We start from the raw sequence: 26,545 nt of genomic DNA on the forward strand, positions 1-26,545 counted from the left end.
CCGCCCCTCTCTCTTCCCACCAAGGCCCATGTGGCCCATTAACTCTCCGGGGGGGTTTCGGTAACCCTCCGGCACTCCGATTTTCTCCGAAATCACCCGGAACACTTCCGGTGTCCGAATATAGTCGTCCAATATATCAATCTTTATGTCTCGACCATTTCGAGACTCCTCGTCATGTCCGTGATCACATTCGGGACTCCGAACAAACTTCGGTACATCAAAACTTATAAACTCATAATAAAACTGTCATCGTAACGTTAAGCGTGCGGACCCTACGGGTTCGAGAACTATGTAGACATGACCTAGAACTATTCTCGGTCAATAACCAATAGCGGAACCTGGATGCCCATATTGGTTCCTACATATTCTATGAAGATATTTATCGGTCAAACCGCATAACAACATACGTTGTTCCCTTTGTCATCGGTATGTTACTTGCCCGAGATTTGATTGTCAGTATCCAATACAGAGTTCAATCTCGTTACTGGCAAGTCTCTTTACTCATTCCATAATGCATCATTCCATAACCAACTCATTTGGTCACATTGCTTGCAAGGCTTATAAAGATGTGCATTACCGAGAGGGCCCAGAGATACCTCTCCGACAATCGGAGTGACAAAACCTAATCTCGAAATACGCCAACTCAACATGTACCTTCGGAGACACCTGTAGTACTCCTTTATAATCATCAAGTTACGTTGTGACGTTTGGTAGTACCCAAAGTGTTCCTCCAGTAAATGGGAGTTGCATATTTCTCATAGTTATAGGAACATGTATAAGTCATGAAGAAAGCAATAGCAATATACTAAACGATCAAGTGCTAGGCTAACGGAATGGGTCATGTCAATCACATCATTCTTCTAATGATGTGATCCCATTAATCAAATGACAACACATGTCTATGGTTAGGAAACATAACCATCTTTGATTAATGAGCTAGTCAAGTAGAGGCATACTAGTGACTATATGTTTGTCTATGTATTCACACATGTATCATGTTTCCGGTTAATACAATTCTAGCATGAATAATAAACATTTATCATGATATGAGGAAATAAATAATAACTTTATTATTGCCTCTAGGGCATATTTCCTTCGCCAGTGTGCTCTTGGAGTAGTTGATAATGAGCCCGGTAGCAGCAGCGAAGTCGTCGAGCGTGGAGCGAAGCCGGGCCGCCGCGGACAGACACGCGCGCATAATTATCAGCATGTCATCCGCGTACCGAAGCACGAGCAGCGGCTCGCCATCCACCAGTGGCTAACGCATCAGGTCGTCGCAGCAGATCAGTCGCTGGAGCACGTCGGCGACAAGGAGGAAAAGGTAGGGGGAGATTGGGTCCCCCTGACGCAGCCCGCAGCGAGTGGGGAACCACTTCCCTGGGACGCCATTGAGGAGCGCGAGGACTTGAGGATCGAGTTCATCCAGTCGCACCAGGGCGCGGGGAACCCACGCGCCACCATAATCGCGCGCAAGCTCGCCCAGTTGATGCAGTCGAAAGCTTTAGCTATGTCCAGTTTGAACACGAGGGTGGGGGCAGCTCTCTTGTAGCAGCAATGCACCATCTCGGCCGCATAGACGAAGTTCTCCGCAATGCTTCTCCCGGGGATAAACCCGGACTGATCTTCGTCGATCAGCAGGCTGATTTGCTTCTGCGGCCGCGTTGTGAGGCCGCGGCAGAGGATCTTGACGTTGGCATTTTCAAAGGAGACCGGGCGGATGTTTCGGGAGCACACCGGGGCCCTGTTGATCCCATCCAGGCGCGCCGTGCCGGCATGGACGGCACCGAACAGGCGGGCGATGCCCCGTCTGGGCCGGGAGCCCTACAACCACAAGTAAAACTTTGGTCTTTTTTTTCTTGATCATCATTTGTTAATTAGGATGGATATACACGCTGTCACTAGCTAGTATGCTCCATATACATACTCTGTATCGTCTTGGCTGCCTGACTAGAGAGAGATGTTTTATTTTGCGAATGACTTGAGAGAGATGTTGGTTGGTCGTGTACATACAACAGGCGCAGGAGTCGAGCCTAAGAAGGCAAGCCGTACAACAAAGAAAACAACAAGATAGACAATTGTCACGCTTTAGTGTCGTTGCACAGCATGTCCTGCCGAGCAGCAGCTGTGGTGCGATGTACACCTCGATTGGTCGGAAACAAACTGCATGCCGCCAACGGAGGGAGTGTACCGGAAGGAGGACCAGCTGCGGACCTGTGGCCTGACGTTCATAAGCTGCTGGGGCAGGGGAGAAACTTGTTCAGGGATGCCGATATGGTTTGATTCAGGTAAACCTTGTTCCTGAAGAAAGCGGTAGTACATGAGTGCTTATATTATACTCCCTCTGTCCCATAATATAAGAGTGTTTTTGACACTACACTAGTGTCAAAAACGCTCTTATATTATGGGACGGAGGGAGTAGTATATAAATGCAGCTTTACTTCTGTAGTGTCAAAAACGCTCTTATATTATGGGACGGAGGGAGTAGTATATAAATGCAGCTTTACTTCTGTCGAAAAAATTGCTTCACCCCTTGGTTTTAATTTGGCCGTGTTATCTGATGGCACTGTAGTACTTAACTTGTAGGTAAATAGTGTATTAAGCATGCATGCTATTCCCATATGGCCTACTCTAGTCCTGCAAACACTCTATTCCGTGTTTTTGCTCCAAATTAAAGGAAAGACCACAATCTCTGAAGCTTGGCCTTTTGTTGACCGTAACAAGCAAGAGCTCTGCTTTTGGATTAGAGAAGAAGGAAAACAGTTGAAATTACAGTGGAATGACAAGGCCACAAAGAGAGCACAAAACCCCCATCATACAGTACAAACAACCACAGGCGACAGTTCTTGACATTACTCGTCGATCCAAGGCCTCCTCTGAGATTCCATCCCAGCTAGGGACGCAGGGTTACAAGGCCCCAGGCAAGGAAGAAGAACTTTCTGCTGTTTTCCGAGTTTGCCTCCTTTTTTCTGTTCAGTGCTGTACGTAGTCCTTGGTTTCACAATGCATCAACCTTGCCGTTTTCAAACAGATGTTGGTGAGAAATACTGTTTTGTTGCCGCTGTCGATGGATAGATGTGATGCTGCAATGCACGACGCTTATGGAATAACAAAAACAAAATGGACATTGCCATTGCCATTACAGATGGCATGAATCGTCTCTACATAGAGTCGGAGATGGAATCAACATCATACAAGAATAATAGAATTTCCCCCAACTTTGAAACAAATGCAAGAATCACGTAGTACAACATTTATTTTGTCCCAATGAGTTAACAAATACAGATCAAGTAGCTGGCCCAATAATGTTCATTACATATAAAAAATGAGGTACTATCAGAAATCATGACCATAAGACAAGATGGTTGAGGTCACACCATGTCAAGGAGATCTGAGTTGAAAGTTTTACCAAGCCGAAATCTGAGCTTCAACACCGGCCATTCGCCCAGCAGCTTAGTGAGAATGGGCAACAAAGCTACCATGACGCAAATTGCAATAGCCAACCAGTGAAGACGTGGAGCCAACACAGTGTATAAACCAGTTGAAAAAGCTGTGGTTGTTGCAATGTATGCAAACCACAGGAGCTTCTTAGTGAAGGATCTGTAATAAACCAAGAACTCATAATCCCCCCACCTTCCTATGATGCATATGAAGGCTACGGCAAAAGAGGAGCACATTGCCAAGACGTCAGAGATCAAGAATGCCTGAAAAGCAAACTTCTTAGACATGATTGGAAGTCCCTCGCTTCCATCATCGTTGCTGTATCCTCCAGGCAGGGTGAAGGCAGCGGCGAAGGTGATTGTCGCAATGAGGATCGCCACTAACGAAGTATTGCTTGTGTATGTTTGAGTTAGTGATTTTGCATCCTTCCTTGATTCTTCAGAGGCCTTTCGCTTGGCAAAAATCTGAAGATTATGAAGATTGGCAGCATCCTGTGGATTAGCTTTCGACATAAGCATGGCCACTTCATTCTGCATGAATCCAATGAAATAAGGTAAGGTAAAACTCATGGTGTTAAAAGTAGAACTGGACTATTCTACTATCTAAAAATCATTGTTACTCACAGTAGTTTTTTAGTTCGAAATTGCGCGGCAAGGATAAAAACACATGGCCACCCCTGTATAAACTGATCTTGAAATAATCACCTTCAGGTAATATCTTATTTAGTTCTCCCTTTGTAGTGACCTAAAACGTCCAACATTTGTTTATAGAGGGAGTACCTTCACTAGGCAAATATCATGCCAATGAGTCTATTTTAAAGAATAGAAAACATACTATAGGGGCTGTTCTACATTTTACAGTCAAAGATAGTCATGTCTACGTTCCAATCGAAAGGATGTCAAAAAATACATTTCTACCTAAAGCATGTGCATTGCCTACATTCCTATCTAAAAAATGTCCAAATAAATACATTCCTAGCTAAAGCATGTGCATTGTCGGTAGGTATGGGGACCTCGCACCAAGAAACTCCGTGTTGGTCGCACTCCACGAGCGCAATCGAGGGAGCGAAGTCATGGGGAAGGCGAGGATACATCATGGCTCATGGGGAGTCATGCTGGCAGAGATGTCGTGCACGGGCTCCTCCTCATCGGTCATGGCATCGACCGATGTCTAAAAGCCCACCCCATCATGTACTTCCGCAGCAGTCGGCCCGTGCTCTAGCTCTCACCACCGGGGACACCAGGGTGGGATGGATCGATGTGTTGATCCACCACGCCGTCAGGAGGCACCCCGTTGCCTGGAAGGACCATGCCTCCACCCTTGCAGGCGTCAATTTGTTCACCACCGACTTCATTGCAGCGGATGCTTTGTCAATTGTCATGGTGGCACTGCTAGGAAACTACTTATATCTGGAGTCATACTGGTACAAACATACTAGTGGCGGGCGGCCAAAGGCAACCATCACTCATAATCTTGTCCCATGTTAGCCGTGGGTCAAACATACCAGTGACGGGTGCACCACCATGCTCGTCACTGGTGCATCACATACCAGTGGCGCGACCACCCGTCAGTCCGTCACTGGTAATCGGCCCAGATTAGTCGTGGGAGGAAAGTACCAGTGAGGGATGCCCTTTCCTGCCTGACACTACTGGTATGTGATTCGAGTGTTTTTGTTTTTTAGGGGTTTAGGGTATTTTTTGGGTTTTAGTATTTATGGTTTCATGGTATTGTATGGAAAATTATTTGAACTTTTTAGGATTTGTTTCCTCTATTTCTGGCCACTGCCCTCCTCACAATATAAACCGCCTCTATTCGTCATGGAGAATTTTTTATTTGAAAAACAAAGTCATGGCTAACAACCAAACCAACAATACAAATAACATAAAACTTTAGAGAAATTGCAGCGAAGTCCTAGAGGGCCGGCCATCTTCCACCTCTTGAACAGGTGGATGGCCCGCTGCATGCCACTCTATGGCTAGAGACAACCCATCGTTGTTGACCAGGGGAAGAAGTCACCAAGGCCATGGTCCCGTCGGACCATCACCTTGGAGAAGAAGTCGACACAACATGAAGAGTCATAGATCTAACTGCCTAAAAGTCAATTAATTCTTGTAGGCCTCACACCGGCACTGAAGGGTATGTCGAAGTGATGGAAATGTGTCCGGAAGACCCATCTGCAAACGGGAAGCCAATGTCATCGCCACCTCGACATAGCCTGCAAACTTAGCCTCGATTTTACAACAAAAGACATGAATCTATGCCCGCGACCATCGACGATGCTGCATACAACACCGTCTATATGGGAGGGTTCGAGGAAAATTTCTTCGTCCGCTGCAACCATCAATGATGCGCCGTCAGAGACGACATGCACGCAGATGCCACCCCCAGAACAACCAAAGCGACGGACTGCAGGCATATCTAAAAGCACCAAACAGGGAAAACTATATATGTATCAATTAAGTAGACTAGGCTCCTACTCTGCAATTTGTAGGGGGGAGGGGGCGGTGACCTACCGACCAAGGAGAACTGGTTGTGAGCATTCTTACTTTGCCTGTAGTCTAGGGTATGGGGAGAGGAAATTTCATAGCCACACTTTCCTAGGTGGATCGCAAAAAATCATATGGCACACAAGTTGACTTCATCACCGATATTTATTCGCACTTAAAATATGAGTGAAGTGCATTGTAGGTCCCTAAACTATTTAAGGAGTATCATATAGGTCCTCAAACCAGGTCGTCGAAGTGCAGTAAATGTATCATTCAGGTCCAAAATCTATCTGACCCCGCCTGACCGGCCAACTGGCGCCATTAACCCATGACACGTCAGACATGGGTCCCGCAAGGTCAAAGCCGGTAACGGAAATATGCCAACAAATTCAGAGTCATGAACCATTTTAAAATTCACGAACTTTTTTCAAATTCATGAACTCAAGAAAAATCTGTAGCCTTTGATTAATTTTTCGTCAACCATTTTTTTGAGGAACACACAAAACATTCATGAATTTGAAGAAAGTTGGCACAAATTTAATAAATATTCATGAATTTTTTTAAATGTTCACAATTTTTAAATTTCTTACGTATTTAGAAATGTTCACGAATTGGCAAAAAATGTCATGAATTTGAAAATATGTTTACAAATTTACAAAATGTTCATCAGTTTAAAATGTTCATGGTTTCAAAAATATTCACTAATATAGAGAAAATGTTCATGATTTGAAAAAAAATGTCCGCGAATATTGAAAAAATATTCATGACTTTAAAGTCGTGAAAGTATATTCATGAACATTTTTTTAAAAGTCATGGAAGTACATGAATGTTCGCGAACATATTTTTCCATATTGACGAACGGCGGGAACATTTTTATAAAGTCATGCACATTTTGAATCTGATTGACACACTTACTATGCTTCCAGGACCTAGATGCAGATTTTCATAGTTTAAGGACCTACATGACACTTCTGAAATAGTTCAGCCACCCAATGAACTTCACTCCTTAAAATATAGGCACATCAATAAATTTAAGAATACTTTGTAATGGGAAATGTTACATGTAAATAACAACATTCGGTATTTATCTGAGCCATGGTTCATAGACTTGCAAAATAAAACTTAATTTGTGCATGTTAAATCCTAAATTCGTTTACTGTTATTTGTTTGTGTGAGCAAATAACAGCCCGAAGTTGTGTGGCATTGCCTAAAACTGTTTTGGTTGGTGCATTAGAGATAATTATATGATTAGTTTGCATGCACAGTAGGAGTTACAACAGAATAAATTCATGCTTTGCCATATTTGTATGAGAAAAGTACGTTTTTGGTCCTTCAAATTTACAGAAAGTCGGCATCTCATCTCTCGACTTTGTTTGGTCAACATTTGGTCCCTCATGTCTCAAAATCAAAGACACTCTGTCCAAAACTAGAAATGTCAAGTTGCCACTCATCGAAAAACAAGGTACAAACTCCATCCACCCGCATCGGGCCCAGGAGGCGACCCGGAGGAAACAAGATACCCGCCGGTCCTCCCCCTTTCCTCCTCCTCCTCCCTCGCTGCCGCCCGAGGGCACGACCAGGCGAAGCCCAGCCGCCACGGAGCTCTTGGTCCTCCTGCTCGAGCGGGGTTGGCGCGGGCCGGAGCGTCATGCAAGTGCCGACCGTCATGGCGGAGCGGGGGGCGGATGCGATGCTCCCGGGGATCTACTCCTCTGCGGTGGGCGGCCGATGGTCGGGCATGTCTGGGTCGCCAGGGATGGTGGCGGCGCGGGTGCGTGTCCATGTTGCTGCATCTGCTGCTCGCCTCTGCTTTGCCGCTGTCGTGCATGGATGGGGAGTCATGCGGCATTGAGTCCATGGTCGACATGCGGCCCTAGAAGATCGATTTGACGGAGGTCATGGACGGGCACACAATCGCACTCACTCGCAGTCGATGGGGTAATGGCTAGCATGCGCCTCGTGCACAACAGCGCCACCCGCAACCCTGCACTTCCTCCTCCTTCTACCACTCCTCCCGAGCCACCATCCCTTCCAGCAGTGCCATTGCCTTCTCCCTCCCGTCCCCGTCCAGACACCGTGATAGCCTCATAGCCATGACCATCTTGTGCTCCTCTGGCCACCCGAGATCGCCGTGCGTCCACGCTGTCGGTCTATGCAGCCGCTCATACATGCTGTCATTCGTGCTGGACCAGCCCCTGTTCGCGCGCGCCATGGCAGAGAAGTCGGGCGACGTGGAGGTGGCGAGGGACGACTGTGGTACAGCTACCGCCAGCGACAGCGAGTGATGCTGACTTTGAGCTCGGCAACATCGGCGTCAGTGTGCAGGGTGAATGCACACAAGGTGCTTGATAAAATGTAGGAAAGAAAGACTAGAGAAGGAGAGATAAAATGCCACGTGTCTGGTTTTCCACTGAAACCTGGATTAGGGCGGAACTAACACGGTTTTCGAGACTTGAAGGACCAAATGTCTCTCAAATTCTTTTGAGGACCAAGTGTATACTTTTTTTGAATTGAGGGACCACAAACATACTTTTCTTTATTTGTAACAGTGTTTATATGCATGATTAATATATTATTTGCACCAGTGTCTATATGCATGATTTATATTATTTGCAACATACATAAGTACCCAGTTTAAAGTCTTGGCAGTCTGCATGACGCTAGGCCTGGACAGGTCCCAGGCTGCTGAATCACCTTCTTTGTCCAGCAATGTTGCATCTATATCCACGTGAGACAATAAAGCAGCAACCATTCTAGGATTGCATTTTCCGACTGCAAAATGTAGAGCGGTACGTCCCTCGTTGTCTTGCACGTTAACAAGCTTGCGAAGTATTGGCGCCCTCAGGACAAACTCAAGGAACTCTGGTTGATCAAAGAATACAGCTGAATGAAGCAATGTCCAACCATCTGGGTCAAGATAAGGAGCATCAGGACAGTGTTCCAGAAGCTTTCGAGCAGCAGCAACCAGACCTCGGCTTGACGCAGCATTAAGGAGAGGATACCCGTTGTTACCTATTAAATACCCTAAAGTTGAGTCATGTTCCAGCATTACTTGTAAAATGTCAACCCTGTTGTATTCTACAGCAAGTGCTATTGGAGTCTTTTTTGTTATGTCAGCTTCTCTGGCCAATTCAGGACGTTTCTTCATAATTATTTTGACGTATTCTGAGAAAACAAATGGCAGGTTAACAGTGTGAAAACATACTGTAACAAACTGTAATTTGCAGTCTAAGATATTATATGTCGCACCTTGATCCCCATTCTTAACTGCAGCATGTAGACAATTGCGACCGTGTCGTCCTCCCGAAGAAGCAGACAAAGGATTTTGCATCAGTTTCTCAAAAACCTGTTTAAATTTTCTCATCACCGTGAAGAACATCGGTGACTCGTTGTGCTTGCCCACAGCTTGCGACAGCGCAGGCTCTGCTGCTATCAGCTCCAGTGCAAGATCCTTGTGGCCGTTGCGAATGGCGTGGTGCAGTGCATTAAATCCATACTTGTCTTGTTGCAGGATTGCCTGTCTCAATCCTAGCACAGAGCAGTGTCGACCGAGTAAAAAAGAAGCCAAAGAGATGTGGCCATTTCTCACCGCGGTGATAAGTGGTGTCTCCCCGTCCAAGTTTACAGTGTTGATGAGAGACTCTTCCAGTCCCAGCACGTCCTTGCAGAACACCCCGTGACCATAAATGCAGGAAATGTGAAGGCATTTGTTTCCCAGCGGAGTTGTTCCACGAAGAATGCTTCGATCCAGTGCAGCCATGGCATACATTGACGTGGACGCACCACATGTGGCTGCTTTTATGAGCCGTTTGTCCATTCCTCCTGATGAACTAGTTGTTGTTGTTGTACTAGCTGCCATCTATATTTTGCGTTTACTGCAGCAAAAAGAAAAAGGTTAGTAGTTAGACATTCTTATTAACACATGAACTAGGAAAGGTAGCTGATGCATTCATTGATCAAAAGCAAGAGTGGTTTCATACTAGTACTTGATGGAGCTTCATTTATTATTTTGCTATGTCAAAGAAATAATGTTATCTCGATCAGTATCTGTTGGCTGTAATAGTCTAGCCGGATGTGATGCTAACGAGTGATCTCATTAACAATGCTTCTAATGTCTATCTTCTCTATCTCTTCGATATATAACAATAATAGATAAACTACTTAAAAAGAACCTAAGGTTCCATCTTTCACTCAGTTTTCTCCCCACCATTCTTCGTCCAACCTTTCACCCCTAGGAACAGATATATCTACGGTACGTAGCAATAAATTCACATCCATAAATGAATTGTTTTCATTGTAAAGCCTGATACAGGTCAGAAGTCTTTGGCAACTTGATAAATAGCAATAAAATCCTGGTCCGTACACAAATAAATATCAGCCAATCTCTTGCCTATGGTAACCCAATAAAGCAGATCAATCGTGCACATGCCTATTTTGTCTGTTTAAGAAATGACAGAAAATTTACGCTTTGTAGAACGAAAACACAATTTTATTTTGTCTGCCCGTTTTGCATCAAGACTTATACCGTATGGTCGTCTTATTGTGTTAAAAATATTTGGTCCCTGTGGTAACGCATGGGCACATATCTCTCCACTAAAGAAGACCTTAGGAAACCTGCCCTGTATGTCTGATTGCCACATTTTGTTAATCTTCTTTCCTCTTCATGGTTGGCTCGTGACACAGAACAAACGTTGCAAAAAAGAGAAACATGGCAATGGGTATCCCAATTTGGTCGTCCCTATAGATATGCAAGAGCACAAAAAAATGGAAGTGGCAAAAAAATGAAGGATCACAAGTGCAACTAGTACATTAACTCAAATTGATTGTATATTTTAGACCAACAACTCAAGAAGTGATCGATTTAGGCCATAAAATCATTGATTCTGATGCTAACACCGTACGGAGGGAAAATTTTAAAAACATGCTTTGCGTGGGGACTAGAGAACGCACAACCTTTTGGCATTAGCAAGCACCTTGCTAACCACTGGACCATCAACTTGTTTGTGTATTAAGAATCAGCCGACCATATTTATTAGAATATTAATTCCTCCGACGTCCCAAAATGCAAGATTATTCTCGACACTAGTGTACAAAATGATCTTACATTTCAGGACGGACCATTGGAATACAAAATATTTTATGTATCTAATGGTTACATAGTACATATAAAATCAGTGGAAAATAAAAATGTATGTCGAAAGTATCATTCTACTCCGTTCGACTCCAAATAATAGGTGTACACCATTTTTTATTTTTCCTCCAAAGATGGCGCATCATCCAAATTTTATGGCAAGAGCCTAGATTATCGTTTGTATCTCTCTTCCTGATCAGTTAGCCGGCGAATCCCTCCAAAGCCGCCATCAGTCTGCCTCGTCTTCTGTGACCCTAGCCTCCCTAGGGCCATGGGGTGTAGTGAATCTCGACCTTTGCCGTTGGGAGGTCTCCCTTTTTAGGTGTTTTTGTGTGTGTTTTGTTAGGGTTTGTGTCATGCTCATGAAGATGAGACAACGCTGGCTCCCTGAAGATGGAATAAGGTTCTCCCCACCTAGCTCCTGTCTCAGTGGTGCATCTAGCATCATTGGAGGGTGTGTGAAGGTGTGTCTCCGGCGGATCTCGTAGGATTCAGTCGGTCGTTGTCTTTGGGGATCTACTTGGATGATGTCTTAGTTTGTCTACGTTCATGTGTCTTCTAATTGGATCCTTCCGATCTACGCGTCTCTTCATTGGCGGCAGTTGTTGTTCTGGTGCGGTTGTTCAATAGGGTCTTAACACAACGACTTCCCGACTATCTACTACAATAAGTTTTGTTTGGCTCCGACGAGGGAGGGACGATGATGGGTGGCTCGTCTTTGACTCGCTTCAGTGCTTGTACTCGCCGCTATGTGGTCTACGAATCTTGATGTATCTTTTATAATTTCTAGTGCTCGGTGTAGTACCGAGTTTGAAGATGAAGGACAATACTTTTGCTAGTCAAACATTGCCCCAAAATACGATGGGCACTAATAAACCCGGACGGAGATAGTACCTCCTATGATAACGTGCTAAGAGACGATGCACTGGGAGAACTCTTATGGGTGGTTATGGAAGAAAATACCCGCATAATTCCTTCCTTAATCAACTAGCCCGAAGTTATGCGCCTAGTTTTTGCGATTGGAGCGAGTAATAAATAGAGTCTGCGGAATCGTAGGACACAAACAAGTTTGTGATCTAGTGGTCAGCAAGGCCCTCTTTTCCTCTATGGTTTGTGAAAAAATAAATGGCCAATTTGGTAATAGATCCACCTAGAGCACACACACACTGTTACCATAATTTTTTTAAAGTGACAATTTTGCAAATAAATCCATCTAAAAAATAGATAATTCTTGAGCGGTCAAAGTAACGCTTATATGGCAGCCATACGGCTGTTTTTTTTTCATTTTGAATGCCGGTGAAGGAAAGAAAAGACAAATTGTGCTATGGCTTGTGAGTGATAGTAATTGCAAATATAAATTCAAACCGCTTCATGTATGGATCTAAACATTTGTTTTTGTATGGCGCGACAAAGCACCATGTGTGAATGTTGACACGGTAACTGATTCGCCTGAAAATTCGATCATATAGTAACAATTGCCCCTGCTAAATGTGTTAAGAATTGAAATGCTACTAAAAAATGTTATAATCCAGTCGGATCCTAATTAAATATTGCTGAACAAAGCAATTTTACAATACCTGATCGATCAGCTGTTGAAATTCACTGATGGCAAGAGATCGATCTTTCTTCTTTGTAGCCAAGGCATGTGCAAAGAGACAATTAACTGTGGTGGGACAACATGTGTCAACCAAGGCATGCGCGTAGCCCGGATCAACAAGAGTTCCTTGCAGAATTGTCTCTTGTATATAGGGCGCAATGATGTAGCAAGCCAGGTTGCGAAGGAAAGAATATATACAATATATAAAATTGGCTCAAAGCAAAAGCTGCATTGCAGCAATGAACGGGATTGAAGAAACGTATCATATGGATCTATTCAAATCAAATAATATAAAGGGATAGGTTGCTTCATATGTGGGAAACGGTAAGGTTGCATACTTGTACTGCCAAGGTATCCCCTAATTAAACCGAAGCCCACAAACCTACCAACTAATCCTTCAAGGACGATTCTTTGATATAATAGTTGTTAATTCTGGGCTCCCTAAAAAACAGTAGTTAATTCTAGGCTAGCTGCTTCGAGGCAGGTGGTGGTTAATCCAATTGACCAAGGTAGGTACTAGGTGGTGGTTAACTCAATCAAAGTCTAAGCTTCAAAACAGGCCATGCATTGAGATGCAACCACCGGGATGTGGCTGCTTCAGGAGCCTTTTTGTCCATTCATGGTTACCCTCCTCCCGAGAACTACTTGTTGGAGTATATTAATTAATACAACCTTAAATTTGTTATATTATGAATGAATTTATTTTTCAGGAAAACTTTAAACAACTGATTTGGAAGTTGGTCGTCCGAGGTTTAGAAGTTCGACCAATGCTATATTCAAGATCTCATTTTGCTAAGGACTATCAGGAGAACGAATTAATTAAGGCGGGAATAGAAAAGGCAAGAAACGGAAGTGCAAACTAAATAACTATATATGCACGAGTCACAGAAAAATCACATACCCTCTCTGTCCGAAAAAGCTTGTCCCTCAAATGAATGTATCTAGCACTAACTTGGTGCTAGATACATTCATTTGATGGACAAGTTTTTCGGACGGAGGGAGTAGTTGTTTGTATAGAGTACAAGAAAGAATGTTTTGGTGGATGTTGATATTCCTATAAAACCAGTGGTACTGAAAAGAAATCTATAGAGATTTTGCTGTTTTATTCCAAAGACCCAAAATGTTCTTATAAGGAAATTCCAAGGCATATAAAAATTCCTACAATAAAAAAGATCTAGGTATGAGACAAATGATTTCTGTAATACCTGGTCGTACAAATTTGCAGTTGGCAAGAGATGATCACCACGTTCCATTGGAGACATCTTTTCAAAGTGATGACTAGAAAATAGGATCAATCAGAGTAAAGAAACAGCAGTTGACGCACACTATTTTTAAATCAAAGGCTATACATGTAGACGGCAACTCTTATACGGGCAAAGCTAAAGATGCCTGGGTTACTCCAACAAGCAAAGAACAACATACAGATCCAACAGGATTGACGAAACGTATCAGATATAATATTCCGGCTTGTCGTGTGCATGTTTCATATACAGATCAATATGTCATGTTCTTCTGTACATGAAATTCATTTCCTTATTGCATAGTATTATTACTACTATATAATTTCTGATAATAGCTTACATAAACCTCAGTGGTTTAATTCAGGTAATTTGTCACCAGATATGGGCTTGGTCATGTTTTGCTGCTACACTGGATGTCATGAACTGGATATCATGTTGCACTCCTTCCAGTTAGTGGTCAGGTTATTTGCAGCTCTTAATCCTTGAAGTTGGACGAATTTGTGAACCAAATCAGAGTATTTGACAAAAAACTACCACATTAGGGGTTGACGTTCCACTGAACTACCACATTCAAAAAAGTGGTTGATAACTACCGAAAATTTCAAATTTTATGACTAAAAACTACCACTTTTGAAAAATGACCGGTTTAGACGATTTAAACGCGTTTATGACAGGCGGGACCCACCCGTCAGAGCTAACGTGGCGATGAAGTCAACTCCGTTTATTTTGACCGTTAAGTTGACCGTTATTACAGGTGGGGCCCACCTGTCAACATCAATCTTCTTCCTCCTCCACTCTCTCTCTCTCTCTTTGGCATTTCCTCGAACACATCATGTGCACTCGGTGCTCTTCTTCATGGCGACGCCCTGGCGCAGCACCTCTCCGGCGCTGGTCGGGACTGGAGATGGCGGCGCAATCACGCTGGCTGGAGCCGCCTCGGCCGCGGTGGGCTCCTTGACTAGCTCGTCCGTGGCCGCAAGCGTGCAACGCGTTGCGCTGGCTTGCATGCTAGCCTTAGCCTCGTGTGCACTGCTAGCTTGTGGCCATGCGCAGCCGCAGCCGCCGCCGCGTGCCGGCGTGTTCGGAGCCATGCGCGCAGCCGCCGCCGCGTGCTGGCAGGCTGGCCGCCGTCGCCGCGAGCGTGCGTTTGCGGAGCCGTGTGTGTAGCCGCCGCCGCGTACTGGCCGGCTAGCTGGCTGCCGTCGCCGTGAGCGTGCGTGTGCAGAGCTGTCGTCGAGGAGCTGCGTCCGGTGGTGGCGCCGACGGCCTGGGAGGAATTTCCGGCAGCTTCGGCGGCCGCTCCCTGTCGTGGTTGCGCCACCGTTCCAGTCCCAAACCAATGCCAGGGAGGAGTTGCGCCGGGGCCTCGCCATGGAGGAGTTCGGAGCTCAAGTGCGGGTGCACACGAGATGTTCGAGGAAATGCCAAAGAGAGGAGAGGAGGAGGAGGAAGAAGATTGATGCTGACAGGTGCGCCCCACCTGTAATAACGGTCAACTTAACAGTCAAAATAAACGGAGTTGAATTTGATGCCATGTCAGCTCTGACGGGTGGGTCCCACCTATCATAAACGCGTTTAAATTGTCTAAACCGGTCATTTTTTAAAAGTGGTAGTTTTAGTAACAAAATTTGAAATTTTCGGTAATTATCCGTCACTTTTTTTAATGCGATAGTTCAGTGGGACGGCAACCCCTAGTGTGATAGTTTTTTGTCAAATACTCACCAAATCAAGAGTACACAGTGCAACTACAACAGGACTTTGGAGCAGAAAAACAACCATCCCTACATAACCAAGATTATTGGGAAGATTTCGCCATACAGAGACAGGGCCGGTACAGTTCAAGTATAGATAGTACAATGCCAAACCATGGGCAAGATCCCAAAATATTATGGGTTCCGTCTCCACAGTTGAGTAGCAGAGACAAAATCCAAGCTAGATGCTGGTGCTGCAAAGCTTCCGGGAAGATTTGGTGATGCTTCACTGTATTGTGAAGATCCATGCTCCATATGATGTGACCCCAGAGGTTTTGGCCTGTTTGCTTAATGCCAATTCCCCTGAATTTGCCACATTGATACTACGTCAGTTGCCGTTCACTATGAAACAACATTTTCGGTACACCATATTAACTTATCAACCACGGCCGGCAAGCTTTGAGCTTGGATCAGCCACTACAACAACTTCAGCAGATACCTCACTTTGACAAAGGCAGACTAGCTCAATACCAAGGATAACATGGCCACTAAAGCTTGGACATATGTTTTCAGTGCTCTGCTTCGGAAACCACACAATGCATAATCTTGCTTCCGCTTATAAGAAGAAGGAACACCAATTAAAAGGAATGCAATTCATAAGGAAGAGAATCCTCTACCTTTTTGGGTCAAACCAAGTAAACCAAGTAGATTACATACTGAAATGGAATACAAAGAACCAATTGTATACTTTTTATGATATTTGTTACAGATCAGTTAAATAATAATACCAAAAGGCAGAGCCTCAAGACAAAGTGATGAGGTCAGACTTACACCATGTCAAGCAAATCAGAATTGAAAGCTTTACCCAACCGATGTCTGAGCTTCAAGACAGGCCATTCACAGAGTAGCTTAGTTAGAATCGGCAACAAAGCTACCATGACGCAAATTGCAATAGCCAACCAGTGGACGCGTGGAGCAAGCACTGTGTATAAACCAGTTGAAAAAGCCATAGTAGTTGCCACGTATGCAAACCACATGAGCTTCTTAGTGAAGGATCTGTAATAAAGCAAGAACTCATAATCCTCCCACCTTGCTATGATGCATATGAAGGCCACAACAAATGAGGAGCACATTGCTAAGACGTCAGAAATCAAGAATGCCTGGAATGCAAACTTCCTAAACATGATGGGAAGTCCCTCGCTTCCAGCACCGTTGATGTATCCTCCAGGAAGGGTGAAGGCAGCGGCGAAGGTGATTGTCGCAATGAGAATCGCCACTAACGAAGTGTTTCTTGTGTATGTTTGAGTTAGTGATTTTGCTTCCTTCCTTGATGCCTCGGTCGCTTCTAGTTTGGTTTTCCTTTGAAGATTATAAAAAGAGGCGGCATCTCGGGGATCAGCTCTCAGCATAAGCATACGCACTTCATTCTGCATGAATTCAATTCAAAGGTACAAATGAATATGGTGGTGTAATTACAAACTTAGAAATTCTATTACATGCGTAATACTTAGAAAATTTGCTGTCAGGTTAAAGATGCACATTATATTTAAATTGATAAACAAAGTTGTTGGCAATGTTGGAAATAGCAGCCTACAAAAATGTTACTCTATAAATTGACACATAATTGTAATCTGTGTTATAAAGTTTTCTATACTGTTATTAGACTTAGAAAAGAAAATAAATAAAATAGTTAAATATAAAAAATGTATGTTGCAGCATTGATTATTTTATGATGAGTTGGTTGCATAATAGAGGAAAGGAGTATAATACAGTAAAATATATTTTTATTATTTGCAACCGTTTATATATGGTCACACATGTTGGACATTTGCCAATGGATCGATTACATAAAAGTAGATGAGCAGACACGCTCAACAAGTTTTAGCCAAAGGCAGGTCTCGTGCCTCTTATTTTTCTAACTCTGAGCTCCATGGTACAAACTCACGAGTCATGTTGGACACACACACACACACACACACACACAGAGGCAAAATATATTGATATTATACGTACCCAGTTTAATGTTTTGGCATGATCCGTGAAGGCTGACAACTCCAAAGTTGGTGGTGTACCCCTATTATCAATGACTATTGTGTCTATACCTTTGTGAGACAGCAGAGCAGCAACCATTTTAGGACTGCACTTCTGTAATGCGCCATGTAGAGCAGTTCTCCCGTTCATGTCTTGCATGTTGACGAGCTTGCGTAATTGTGAGGTCCTCATTATGAATTCGGCAAACTCCACTTGATCATACCATACAGCTGTGTGAAGGGATGTCCAACACAGACCTTTTGTTGCACGGTAAGGAGCATCGGGACAGTGTTTAAGAAGCTCTTGAGCAACAGCGATATGACCTCCAATTGCAGCTTCACTGAGGAGAGGGGAACCATCACGTGGCAACTCATACCCTAAAGAGCAATCATGCTCCAGCAATACTCGTACCACGCCAATCTGGACAATCAGGCCGCCACATGTGAGTACAGCAGGCAGCGGGGAAGGACAGTCGGTCCCCACGGGCCACGGCGGGTGTCTGAACCAGTCCAGTGAGAAAGAATTTTTGATTGGATTTTCTTGGTCTCACAATGTGACAAATTAAACTAAGAAAGCAAAAATACATTGATTGCTACGAGTAGTTATTCTTCTCTGTTGGGCCTAAGGAGTGAGGACCCCATAAAGAAACAAGAAGCTAGTCCCAGTTAAAAAGGTACTACCTCCGTCTGGAATTACTTGACGCTCAAATGGATGTATCTAGCACTAAAATGGTACATTGAATCTCACCTGGGTTTCCATTTCTCACGGCAGCCCGCAGAGTGTTGTGGCCGTATGGTCCTGTATGAGCAGAATCAGGAATTTCAAGTAATTTCTCTGAAACATCAATAAAATCCCTCAACGCCGCAATGTACATGGGAGACTCGCTCCAAATGTTCGCATGTGTCGACAGGGCGGGTTTTGCTTCTATGAGCTCCAGGGCAAGCTCCCTGTGGCCGTTGCGAATGGCATGGTGCAGTGCGTTACAACCATCGATGTCTTGCTCCAAGATTGACTCGCTCAATCCCGGTGCACGGTAGCATTGGAGTAGAACGGAAGCCAGGGAGACGTGTCCACTAGTCACTGCGGTGAGAAGTGGTGTCTCCCCTTCCAGGTTTAAAGCGGCGAGGAGAGACTCCTCCAGTTCTACCACATCCGTACAGAATTCCTGGTGCCCATGGATGGAGGATATGTGAAGGCAGGTGTTCCCAGCTAGAGTTGTTCCAAGAAGAATGCTTGGATCTTGCGAGGCCATCTCCTTCATTGACGTGGAATCACCGGATGCGGCCGCTGTCAAGAGCCGCTGGTCCATCTGTAGATGTTCGTGTCCACCTCCCGTTGAACTATCTGATGTGAAATCACCGGATGTGGCTGCCGTCGGGAGCTCCTGGTCCATTTGTGGCAGTTCATGTCCTCCTCCTGATGAACTAGCTAGTTCTGCCATCTATAAACGTAACAAATACAAAGATTGGTAAATGAGCAGCCACTGATTTTGAACTTTTCCTAACTTGAAATACCTGAGCTGTACTTTGAAACCATATTTTTCTTGTGGCAAATAATGAGGCGAGTTTTGACTTCCATTACATATGGTGGTTCTTAGGAAGGGACGTGGAGTATCTTAGCTCCAGCTCAAATGAGCTTGGTTGAACAGTAAATTCAAATTTTTTTGAGAACAAATTCAAAAAATTCTGAAATGCTTTTGTGGTAAAATTGGTGAAAGTTTCGAGTGCTTGCAAATTTTCACCATGAAATAAAATTCGTGGAATTTGTGGCAAAAAAAAACAAAATCAGTGGTCCAAAATGCTTTCATTGAAAGCATTTTCGTGCATCTGTTTTTTTATGACTTCCACGAATGTCATTTCGTAATGAAAATTTTCAAGCACTCATAACTTTAACCAATGTTTACCACAATAAAAATCAGAATTGTTTGAAAAAAAAATAGTTTTTTCTGAATTCACTGTTCATGGCAGGTGCATATGAGCTCGAGCTAAGAAGGCGACTTGTGCCTCGGGAAGTTGGTTTAGTACTACCACTAATTGTGGTGTCACCGTTTTAAAATTTTGATTAAAGAGACACAAAAGATGCCCCACAAAGAAAAAGAAAAACAAATGCACATCCAGTCCGCACATGGAAAACAGAAATTATGTTGTGGCATGTGACTACTAAGTAAGTAATTACCAAGTCAAATTCTACTGCTACTATTCGAAGCACTTCATGTGTGGATTGGATTTTTGTTTTAAATTGTGTGCCGCCAGATAACATCACGTGCCAATGTTGACAGGGTAACTAACTTGCTCCAAATTTCGACCATACATAATATACTAGCACCTGCCATGCTAAAATGTGATTAAAGATTGGAATTCTACAGAAGTCCAACAGCACAATGAGAGTCTAATTAAGTACTGAACAAATAATTTTAACAATACCTGGTAGTAGGAATTCGTTGTCTGATATGATAGCACAAGACCAATCCTTCTTCTTTCAAGAGGTAATCACTACAATTAAATGTGATGGAGTAACATGTGTAAACGAAGGGATGCACGTAGCATGAGCACAAGAGAATTCCTTGCAGAACGGTTCTCTTATAGAGGGCGATGATGCAACAAGCCAGAGCAAAAAAAGATAAAAGCAAGCCACAATTGGGAGGAAAGAATACACACTAAGGTATATACATTAGGGACAAAGCAAAAGCTATCATGCAGCATTGAACGTGATTGAAGAAACGTATCATATGAGGGGACAGCTTGCTTCACATGTGGGACATGGTAAGATTGCATCCTTGTATTGTCAAGGTATCCAGTGGTTAAACTGAAGCCCAAAAGCTACCTACTAACCCTTCAAGGATGATTCTTTGATAGATTATTAATAGTTAATTCTGGGCCCTCTACTTCGAGAATGTTGGCAAGGTATCCAGTGATTAAACTCAAGCCCCAAACATCTCGTCACACTTCTTTTCAGTAAATAGGATTAATTTACTGCAAATATACTTATGTAAAAAATATTTCTCATCGGTCCCCAGAAATAACCTTAAATGACTGACGTTTTGGACACCTACATGGCCCGTGAAATATAACTTTGACCATTATTTTCTTGTATAATATAATAATAATACCAAAAAAATACTGAAATAGTTTTCAGGAAAAAATTACAAAAATAATTTTCACATATCCAATCAAACTATTTTTCGACAATGTCAATCATCAGGGTGATAGAATTTTGATCAAGGCTATGTCCAAAACATCATTCATTAAGGACTGATAGGACTAAGAATTAAGGCACAAATATAAAACGGAAGTGCAAAGCTAGAAAATAATGAATTACGGAAAACTTACATAGTTGTTCATAAAAAATGTTCTAGTGGATTTTGAAATTCCTATAAAAACCAGTGGTATAACAAAGAAATCTATAAAAGAATTGTTGTGTTCCGAAGATCCAACATGTTTCTATAAAGAAATTCCGATACAATAAAAAAGGTCTGAGTATCAAACACATGATTTCTGTAATACCTGGTCGTACAAATTAACAAATGACAACGGATGACCACGTACCTCTTTGGGACTTCTTTCCAAACTGATTACCGTTAAATGGAATCAATCAGAGTAAAGAAACAGCAGTGGGGGCACACTATTTTAAATTCAAGGTTCTCCTCTTGAAGTGCCTTAGTAGAAGTGCTTATTACTCATCATGAAGAAGCACGCTATATAGGCACGGCCATGCTTTGCTACACCAGATGTCATGAACTACTCAGCAGTGCTTGGCCTTCCTTTCAGTTAGTAGTCAGGTTATTTGGAGTTGCCAGTCCTTGGACAAAACACAGTGGAGTACCAACAGCTTTGGAACAGAAAACTAAACCATGATTACATTACCAAGATTATTAGGAAGATTAGGTTCTACAGATAGGAAATTACAGTTCAAGTTTCCATGAGAGAGTACAACAGAAAAAAAAATACACAACATCCACAATGGCATAGCAGGGACCAAATCAAAGCTACCTGCAGCTGCAACGTTCCTCGAAGACCAAATCGAAACTACCTACAGCTGCAACGCTCGTCAAGGATTTACTGGACGTTCACTTCACTGTACAGATCGATGTGAACCAATGGTGTCAGGTTGAGGGGAAGGAGATCGAGATGGAACTCCCTGTGTCTACCAAGTACACAGCCCACTGCCTACTTGTTCTTGTTCATTTTGCCATACTCAGAATTTGATCCATGAGGGCCGTCTAAACTGGGATACAGCCAATGCATCTAAGAATTTGCTCCATGGGGGCCGTCCAAACTGGGATACAGCCACTGAATCATATGGTGCTGCCCAAGTGGTTTTCTGTGTATAGCTTAATGCTTATTCCCTGCGTCAGCAGCCTGTGAATTAAAAAAAGTCCTCATACATCAGCACGAGTGCAATTTTTCTGTTCTCTATGGAGTATAAATGATGATAATAAACAGCTAGCAGCGTACCCAGGGGATGATATGGTGTACTTACAGCAAAGCGTGGGGAGCGGCGGGTGGCAGATCCCGATGTAAGGGGAGATGCTATTGATCGGGGAGGGGCACCTCTCTTTGCACGTGTATCTTGATTCTTTGACCGGCTTCGGGAATGACTTTGATTGGTGCTGCCTTCGCTTGTGGTATCAACTGACACAGCCGGTGGTGATGAAATTGGTGTGGATGATGTGTCTTGGCACAATGAAGTTGCAGGATGAACCCCTGCAGAACAGTGCAAATAGAATTGCATAGCTCATAAGCTAGACGACCCATTTTTCAACAGAACTACCATGAGAAATGTTCAGTATTACTCATTATGAGGAAGCACACAAGGCATGGTCATGTTTTGCAACATCAGATGTCATGAACTGCTCTGGAGTAAGTACTTGGTGTTCCTTTCAGTTAGTGGTCAGGTTATTTGTGGTTCAAAATCCTTGAAGTTTGACAAATTTGTGAACCAAATCAGCACAATGAAGTGGAGTCCCGACACCTTTAGAGCAGAAAACTAAACCATGATTGCATCACCAAGATTATTAGGAAGATTATGCCATACAGGACAGGACAGGACAATTCAAGTTTCCATGATATTATAGCTAGTAAAACCTGCTGCCAGCCCCCCATCATACAGACATGACAAGTTTATCTCGACACTCAGTTGATTATAAAACAAATCGGTAGAAATTTAGGTAGATACTTGATACATACAGAGAACGTTATTGCAGCAATATTAACAGAGTTAATCTTGGGGGTAAACAGTGCCATACTCAATTAACTGGCATTTCCGGGAAAATGGACTTGATACAGTTCAGCAAGGAAACATGGAATACCTTTGATGCCAGCCGCTTGGAATCTTGCTCTCATGGTTCTAACGAACTTGAAGAGATCGTTAGTGCGGTTCAAATCCTTCACCAGCTCCTCAGTGTCTTTCAGTAACGGAATACATTGAATTACTGTTACAAAAAGAATGAGAACTTTGATGACTATACATTTTCAAACAGTATGATATTAGACAGCTTAGATAAGAAACTTGCGACTCACAGCTGTATTCGTCTTTATTGACCTTTATGCAAAACGAATACTCATCGTCAGGACTTTGCATGTCCACTTTATTGAAGACAAATTTAACCCCTTCACACACAAAAGAGAGGAAATGTCAACTATGTTATGGCCTGGAGCTCACTTAAAGGAACATGTTATGGAAACTGTCATTACCTTCCCCTGCAACAACTCGAAACCCAAGAAATTTGTCGTACCACGTGATAGCTTCGTCCAGGTTCTTTTTCCCCGTCGCATCAACATTAGCTTCAAGAGCTTCGACAGCTGCCATCAAAAGAAAATGTATCAAGGCACGTAGGTTCCAGATTCTGCTTAGCCAAGGAAAATATATTCAAACAAAATCATAATGTTGGCGTCAGCATAACAACAAATTTCAATGGCAGAATATATTGGAACTAGGAGTTCAAAAGAACCCCTCAGGCTGGACTATTGGGACTTGTATCTCCGAACCTGACCAAACAACTTCTAATTTCCTATTCAGTTCAGACTTTACAGGTAAGATACTACAATGACACTTTAAATTGTTGTACTAGAACTGTGATTCAGATTGTAATTTTTTTACCTTCAAGCTGATGTGCTATGACATTTGCAAACTCATCTCTCCTAGCCCTCTGCTCCGAGACCAGGCCTCTGAGCTGCTCGTTCGTTGCAGTGGCGTTCGAGATCGACTCGCTGGTGTGCTTACATTCTGATTCTTTCTTCAGTTGTGCTGCAGAGATAGTTTACAAGTCCATGAAATGCAGCAGAGGACGACGATAGACCAATATGAAATAAAACATTGACCACATCACATGGTTCATAGACCGAACCCGTTCCATAACAAAAAAGAAGCACTTGGAGTGTAACATACTACATTCCATTTGTGCAAAGCTGCCCAAGGGTGAAGAAATGCTTACTGGACAGAGCTTCTGCCAGAGCTGCCTCCAGTCCCCTGAGCTGGTCCTTGAGAGCGTTGAGCTTTTCTGCCATCACAGAAAGAGGCGAATCGGTAAAATCAATCACTCGCACATTCATCAGCAAAACTGATACACAAATCGTAGCGCAGCCCAAAGGTAACTAACTAATCGTCCAAAAACTAGGCCCTTAGCAGGCAGGAATTCCAAGCACAAACAAACTTAGATTTGCAAGTTTCACCGGCTCGCCGCCATCGCCGAACTGAACAGCTAACAATTGGTACTACTGCACAGCGTGCGCTTCAGAGGTTGCTCCCGCGGGTACGAATCGACCAGCAGCGGACGAACGGAAGAGCAGGGGCGACGGCGGGGGAGGCGCGTACCTCGGTGCGCGACGCTGTGCTCGGCGAGCGAGCGGGCGGAGAGGACGGCGCCGCGGAAGGCGGAGGCGGCCGCCGCGGTGCGGTCGCGGCCCTGCGCGATCCGCCGCTCGCACGCCGCCATGTCCCGGCGCAGATCCGCGGCCGCGGGCCCTCCCGCGCGGTCCCCTTCCATGGCCGCCGTCGCCGGCTTCGGAGGCGAGCGCGGCGGTGGCGGGGGCCGCCGGACGCGCAGGCGGAGGCGGAGGCGGCGGCTGCTCTGCTGCTGCCGGCGGTGAGGTTTGGGGGTCGGGGAGGAGCGGATTCGGTTCAAAATTTCGCCTCTGGGCTCGTTCTGAAGTTCTTTTTTTTTTAGGGAAATCGTTCTGAAGTTTGTGATGGTTTTTTTTTCTAGAGCGTGGCCAAACGGCCCGGCCCGGCCCGTGCTAATCGTTCCTGGCACGGCAAGGCCCGCCATGGCACGTTTAATAGCTGGGCCAGGCCAGCTCGCGTGCCTCGCTCCTCGGCCTTGGTAGATGCCTTGCAATATTTAACACTTACAAGACTTGCCATATCTTTCCCTGTCAATAAATGCTCTTACACTTGTACATTGGACAACAGTAAAAAGAATCCTAAGGTATCCGAGGGGTACTATGAGCACAGGGTTAAAGTTTGCAAAGTTAGCCTTAACATTGGTGAGTGCATTTTCTGATGCTGATTGGGCTGGATGTCTCGATGACAGAAGATCAACAGGAGGGCTTGTTGTTTTCTTTGGACCAAATCTCATATCCTGGAGTGCACGGAAGCAAGCTACTGTGTCAAGATCCAACACACAAGCGAAGTACAAAGCCTTGGCAAATGCTACGGCTGAACTAATATGGGTTCAAATCTTGCTTCGTGAACTTCATGTGAATCACTCCCCTACTGCTCTACCGTGGTGTGATAATATTGGTGCCACGTATTTATCAGCAAATCCAGTGTTCCATGCAAGAACAAAACATATTGAGGTTGACTATCATTTTGTGCGAGAAAGAGTAGCCAAGAAGCTGCTTGATACTCGGTTCATCCCCACTAAGGATCAAGTTGCAGATGGTTTTACTAAAGCCTTATCATGGCGCAAGTTAGAAGAATTTAAGAGCAATCTCAACTTGATGAAATTATGATTGAGGGGGGTGTTAGAATATAATGTACGTATATGTGGTTGGATATAAACCGTATGTACTCTTTAACTTGCGTATATTACAATCTTGTAATCTGGTAGTTAGGTCTGCAGCTGATCTTTATCCTGTGGTTAGCTAACTTGAGGATCAAGCCTAAACCTAACTACCGAATCTTGTAAACCCTAGCCTCTAGCCATATATTAACACGTAACGCATCCCTGCAAGGTATACGCTTCATGCCATCTTTCATCTGTCACAGTGTCTTAGGGGCTGTTTGGTTTGAGACTAAGTTTGCCAAAGTTTGCCACATTTAAGGTTAGACAAGTTTGACCAACTTCGGTGTATGTTTGGTTCAAGCCACATTTTAGGCAAGCCACACTATGGTCCCACATCACATACACATAAAAAATGTGGCAAGATTCCCTTAGGCTTGCCAACTTGTGGCTCTCATTTAAAAGATTAACCTTAGGCAAGTTTGGCAACATTGTATGGCAAAGTGTGATACTCCTAGGCCTAGAACCAAATAGCCCCTTATTCTAATGTCTGCTCTAGATAAATTTTCCTAGTCTTTGACATCCGACAAAGGTCATGGCACTATTTTTTTTTTTTTGCCCTGTCCTCCTCAAATGTCCAAACACCATGATTTTTTTTTGGCATGCACATTGCGCAACCGAGCAACTTGGATGCCAATTTTTTCAGATTTCTTGAATTTTACTGATTTTACTGTTCATGAGCGGTAGCATCTGAAACCGGTCTTCACATCGGGCTATCCGCTTTGGACCGTGTATCTACACTACTATTAAACAAGAGAACATGTTTCAGGGCAGACGAAAACTCTGGCGTTCGCACGCCCACCTCATGCCCCGCCGATTCCCCGCGTAGCCGCCCCGCGCCCGGACACAGGCGCCGCCCCGCCTGCTACACCGCTCCCCGTCGCCGTCGCCGCCCCTAGACGTCCTTGCCTACGCGCTCCTCGCCGCC

At 44.0% G+C, this 26,545-nt stretch overlaps 3 protein-coding genes across 3 annotated transcripts; all 3 read right to left on the reverse strand.

Annotated features, from left to right (window-relative positions):
• Nucleotides 1-3,368: 3,368 nt before the first annotated feature.
• Nucleotides 3,369-12,747, reverse strand: LOC119282715 (ankyrin repeat-containing protein At5g02620-like). Its single transcript, XM_037562843.1, has 4 exons — nt 12,633-12,747; nt 9,174-9,799; nt 8,554-9,089; nt 3,369-3,968 (listed from the first exon to the last, which is right to left on the reverse strand). Exons 2-4 carry the CDS (start codon nt 9,781-9,783, stop codon nt 3,369-3,371), a joined length of 1,746 nt encoding a protein of 581 aa, XP_037418740.1. The 5' UTR covers nt 9,784-9,799; nt 12,633-12,747.
• Nucleotides 12,748-16,411: 3,664 nt separating this feature from the next.
• LOC119282716 (ankyrin repeat-containing protein NPR4-like) lies at nt 16,412-19,056 on the reverse strand. The gene is made up of 3 exons (XM_037562844.1): nt 18,363-19,056; nt 17,598-18,154; nt 16,412-17,011 (listed from the first exon to the last, which is right to left on the reverse strand). The coding sequence occupies exons 1-3, from the start codon at nt 19,054-19,056 to the stop codon at nt 16,412-16,414; spliced, it is 1,851 nt and encodes a 616-aa protein (XP_037418741.1).
• A 2,397-nt stretch (nt 19,057-21,453) lies between these two features.
• LOC119282717 (kinetochore protein SPC25 homolog) lies at nt 21,454-24,567 on the reverse strand. Its single transcript, XM_037562845.1, has 8 exons — nt 24,429-24,567; nt 24,049-24,114; nt 23,715-23,861; nt 23,309-23,416; nt 23,135-23,224; nt 22,924-23,046; nt 22,095-22,318; nt 21,454-21,973 (listed from the first exon to the last, which is right to left on the reverse strand). The coding sequence occupies exons 1-8, from the start codon at nt 24,547-24,549 to the stop codon at nt 21,947-21,949; spliced, it is 906 nt and encodes a 301-aa protein (XP_037418742.1). The 5' UTR covers nt 24,550-24,567; the 3' UTR covers nt 21,454-21,946.
• Between the last annotated feature and the right edge of the window lie 1,978 nt (nt 24,568-26,545).

This window comes from Triticum dicoccoides, chromosome 3B, assembly GCF_002162155.2.
Source record: "Triticum dicoccoides isolate Atlit2015 ecotype Zavitan chromosome 3B, WEW_v2.0, whole genome shotgun sequence".
In the NCBI taxonomy this organism is placed as follows: Eukaryota; Viridiplantae; Streptophyta; class Magnoliopsida; order Poales; family Poaceae; genus Triticum; species Triticum dicoccoides.

Bases quoted from the DNA above. Each gene is read 5' to 3' on its own strand.
- LOC119282715 (XM_037562843.1), bottom strand. From the start codon at position 9,783: ATGGCAGCTAGTACAACAACAACAACTAGTTCATCAGGAGGAATGGAC. The intron at 9,090-9,173 runs GTGCGACATATA...TTGTTTTCTCAG, and splicing joins AGTTAAGAATGGGGATCAAG to AATACGTCAAAATAATTATG. The intron at 3,969-8,553 runs GTACTTATGTAT...GGATTCATGCAG, and splicing joins CTGCCAAGACTTTAAACTGG to AATGAAGTGGCCATGCTTAT.
- LOC119282716 (XM_037562844.1), bottom strand. From the start codon at position 19,056: ATGGCAGAACTAGCTAGTTCATCAGGAGGAGGACATGAACTGCCACAA. The intron at 18,155-18,362 runs GTGAGATTCAAT...TGTGAGACCAAG, and splicing joins CGTGAGAAATGGAAACCCAG to AAAATCCAATCAAAAATTCT. The intron at 17,012-17,597 runs GTACGTATAATA...GAATTCATGCAG, and splicing joins ATGCCAAAACATTAAACTGG to AATGAAGTGCGTATGCTTAT.
- LOC119282717 (XM_037562845.1), bottom strand. From the start codon at position 24,549: ATGGCGGCGTGCGAGCGGCGGATCGCGCAGGGCCGCGACCGCACCGCG. The intron at 23,417-23,714 runs GTAAAAAAATTA...TTTTGATGGCAG, and splicing joins CATAGCACATCAGCTTGAAG to CTGTCGAAGCTCTTGAAGCT. The intron at 23,047-23,134 runs GTGAGTCGCAAG...TTTTTGTAACAG, and splicing joins CAATAAAGACGAATACAGCT to TAATTCAATGTATTCCGTTA.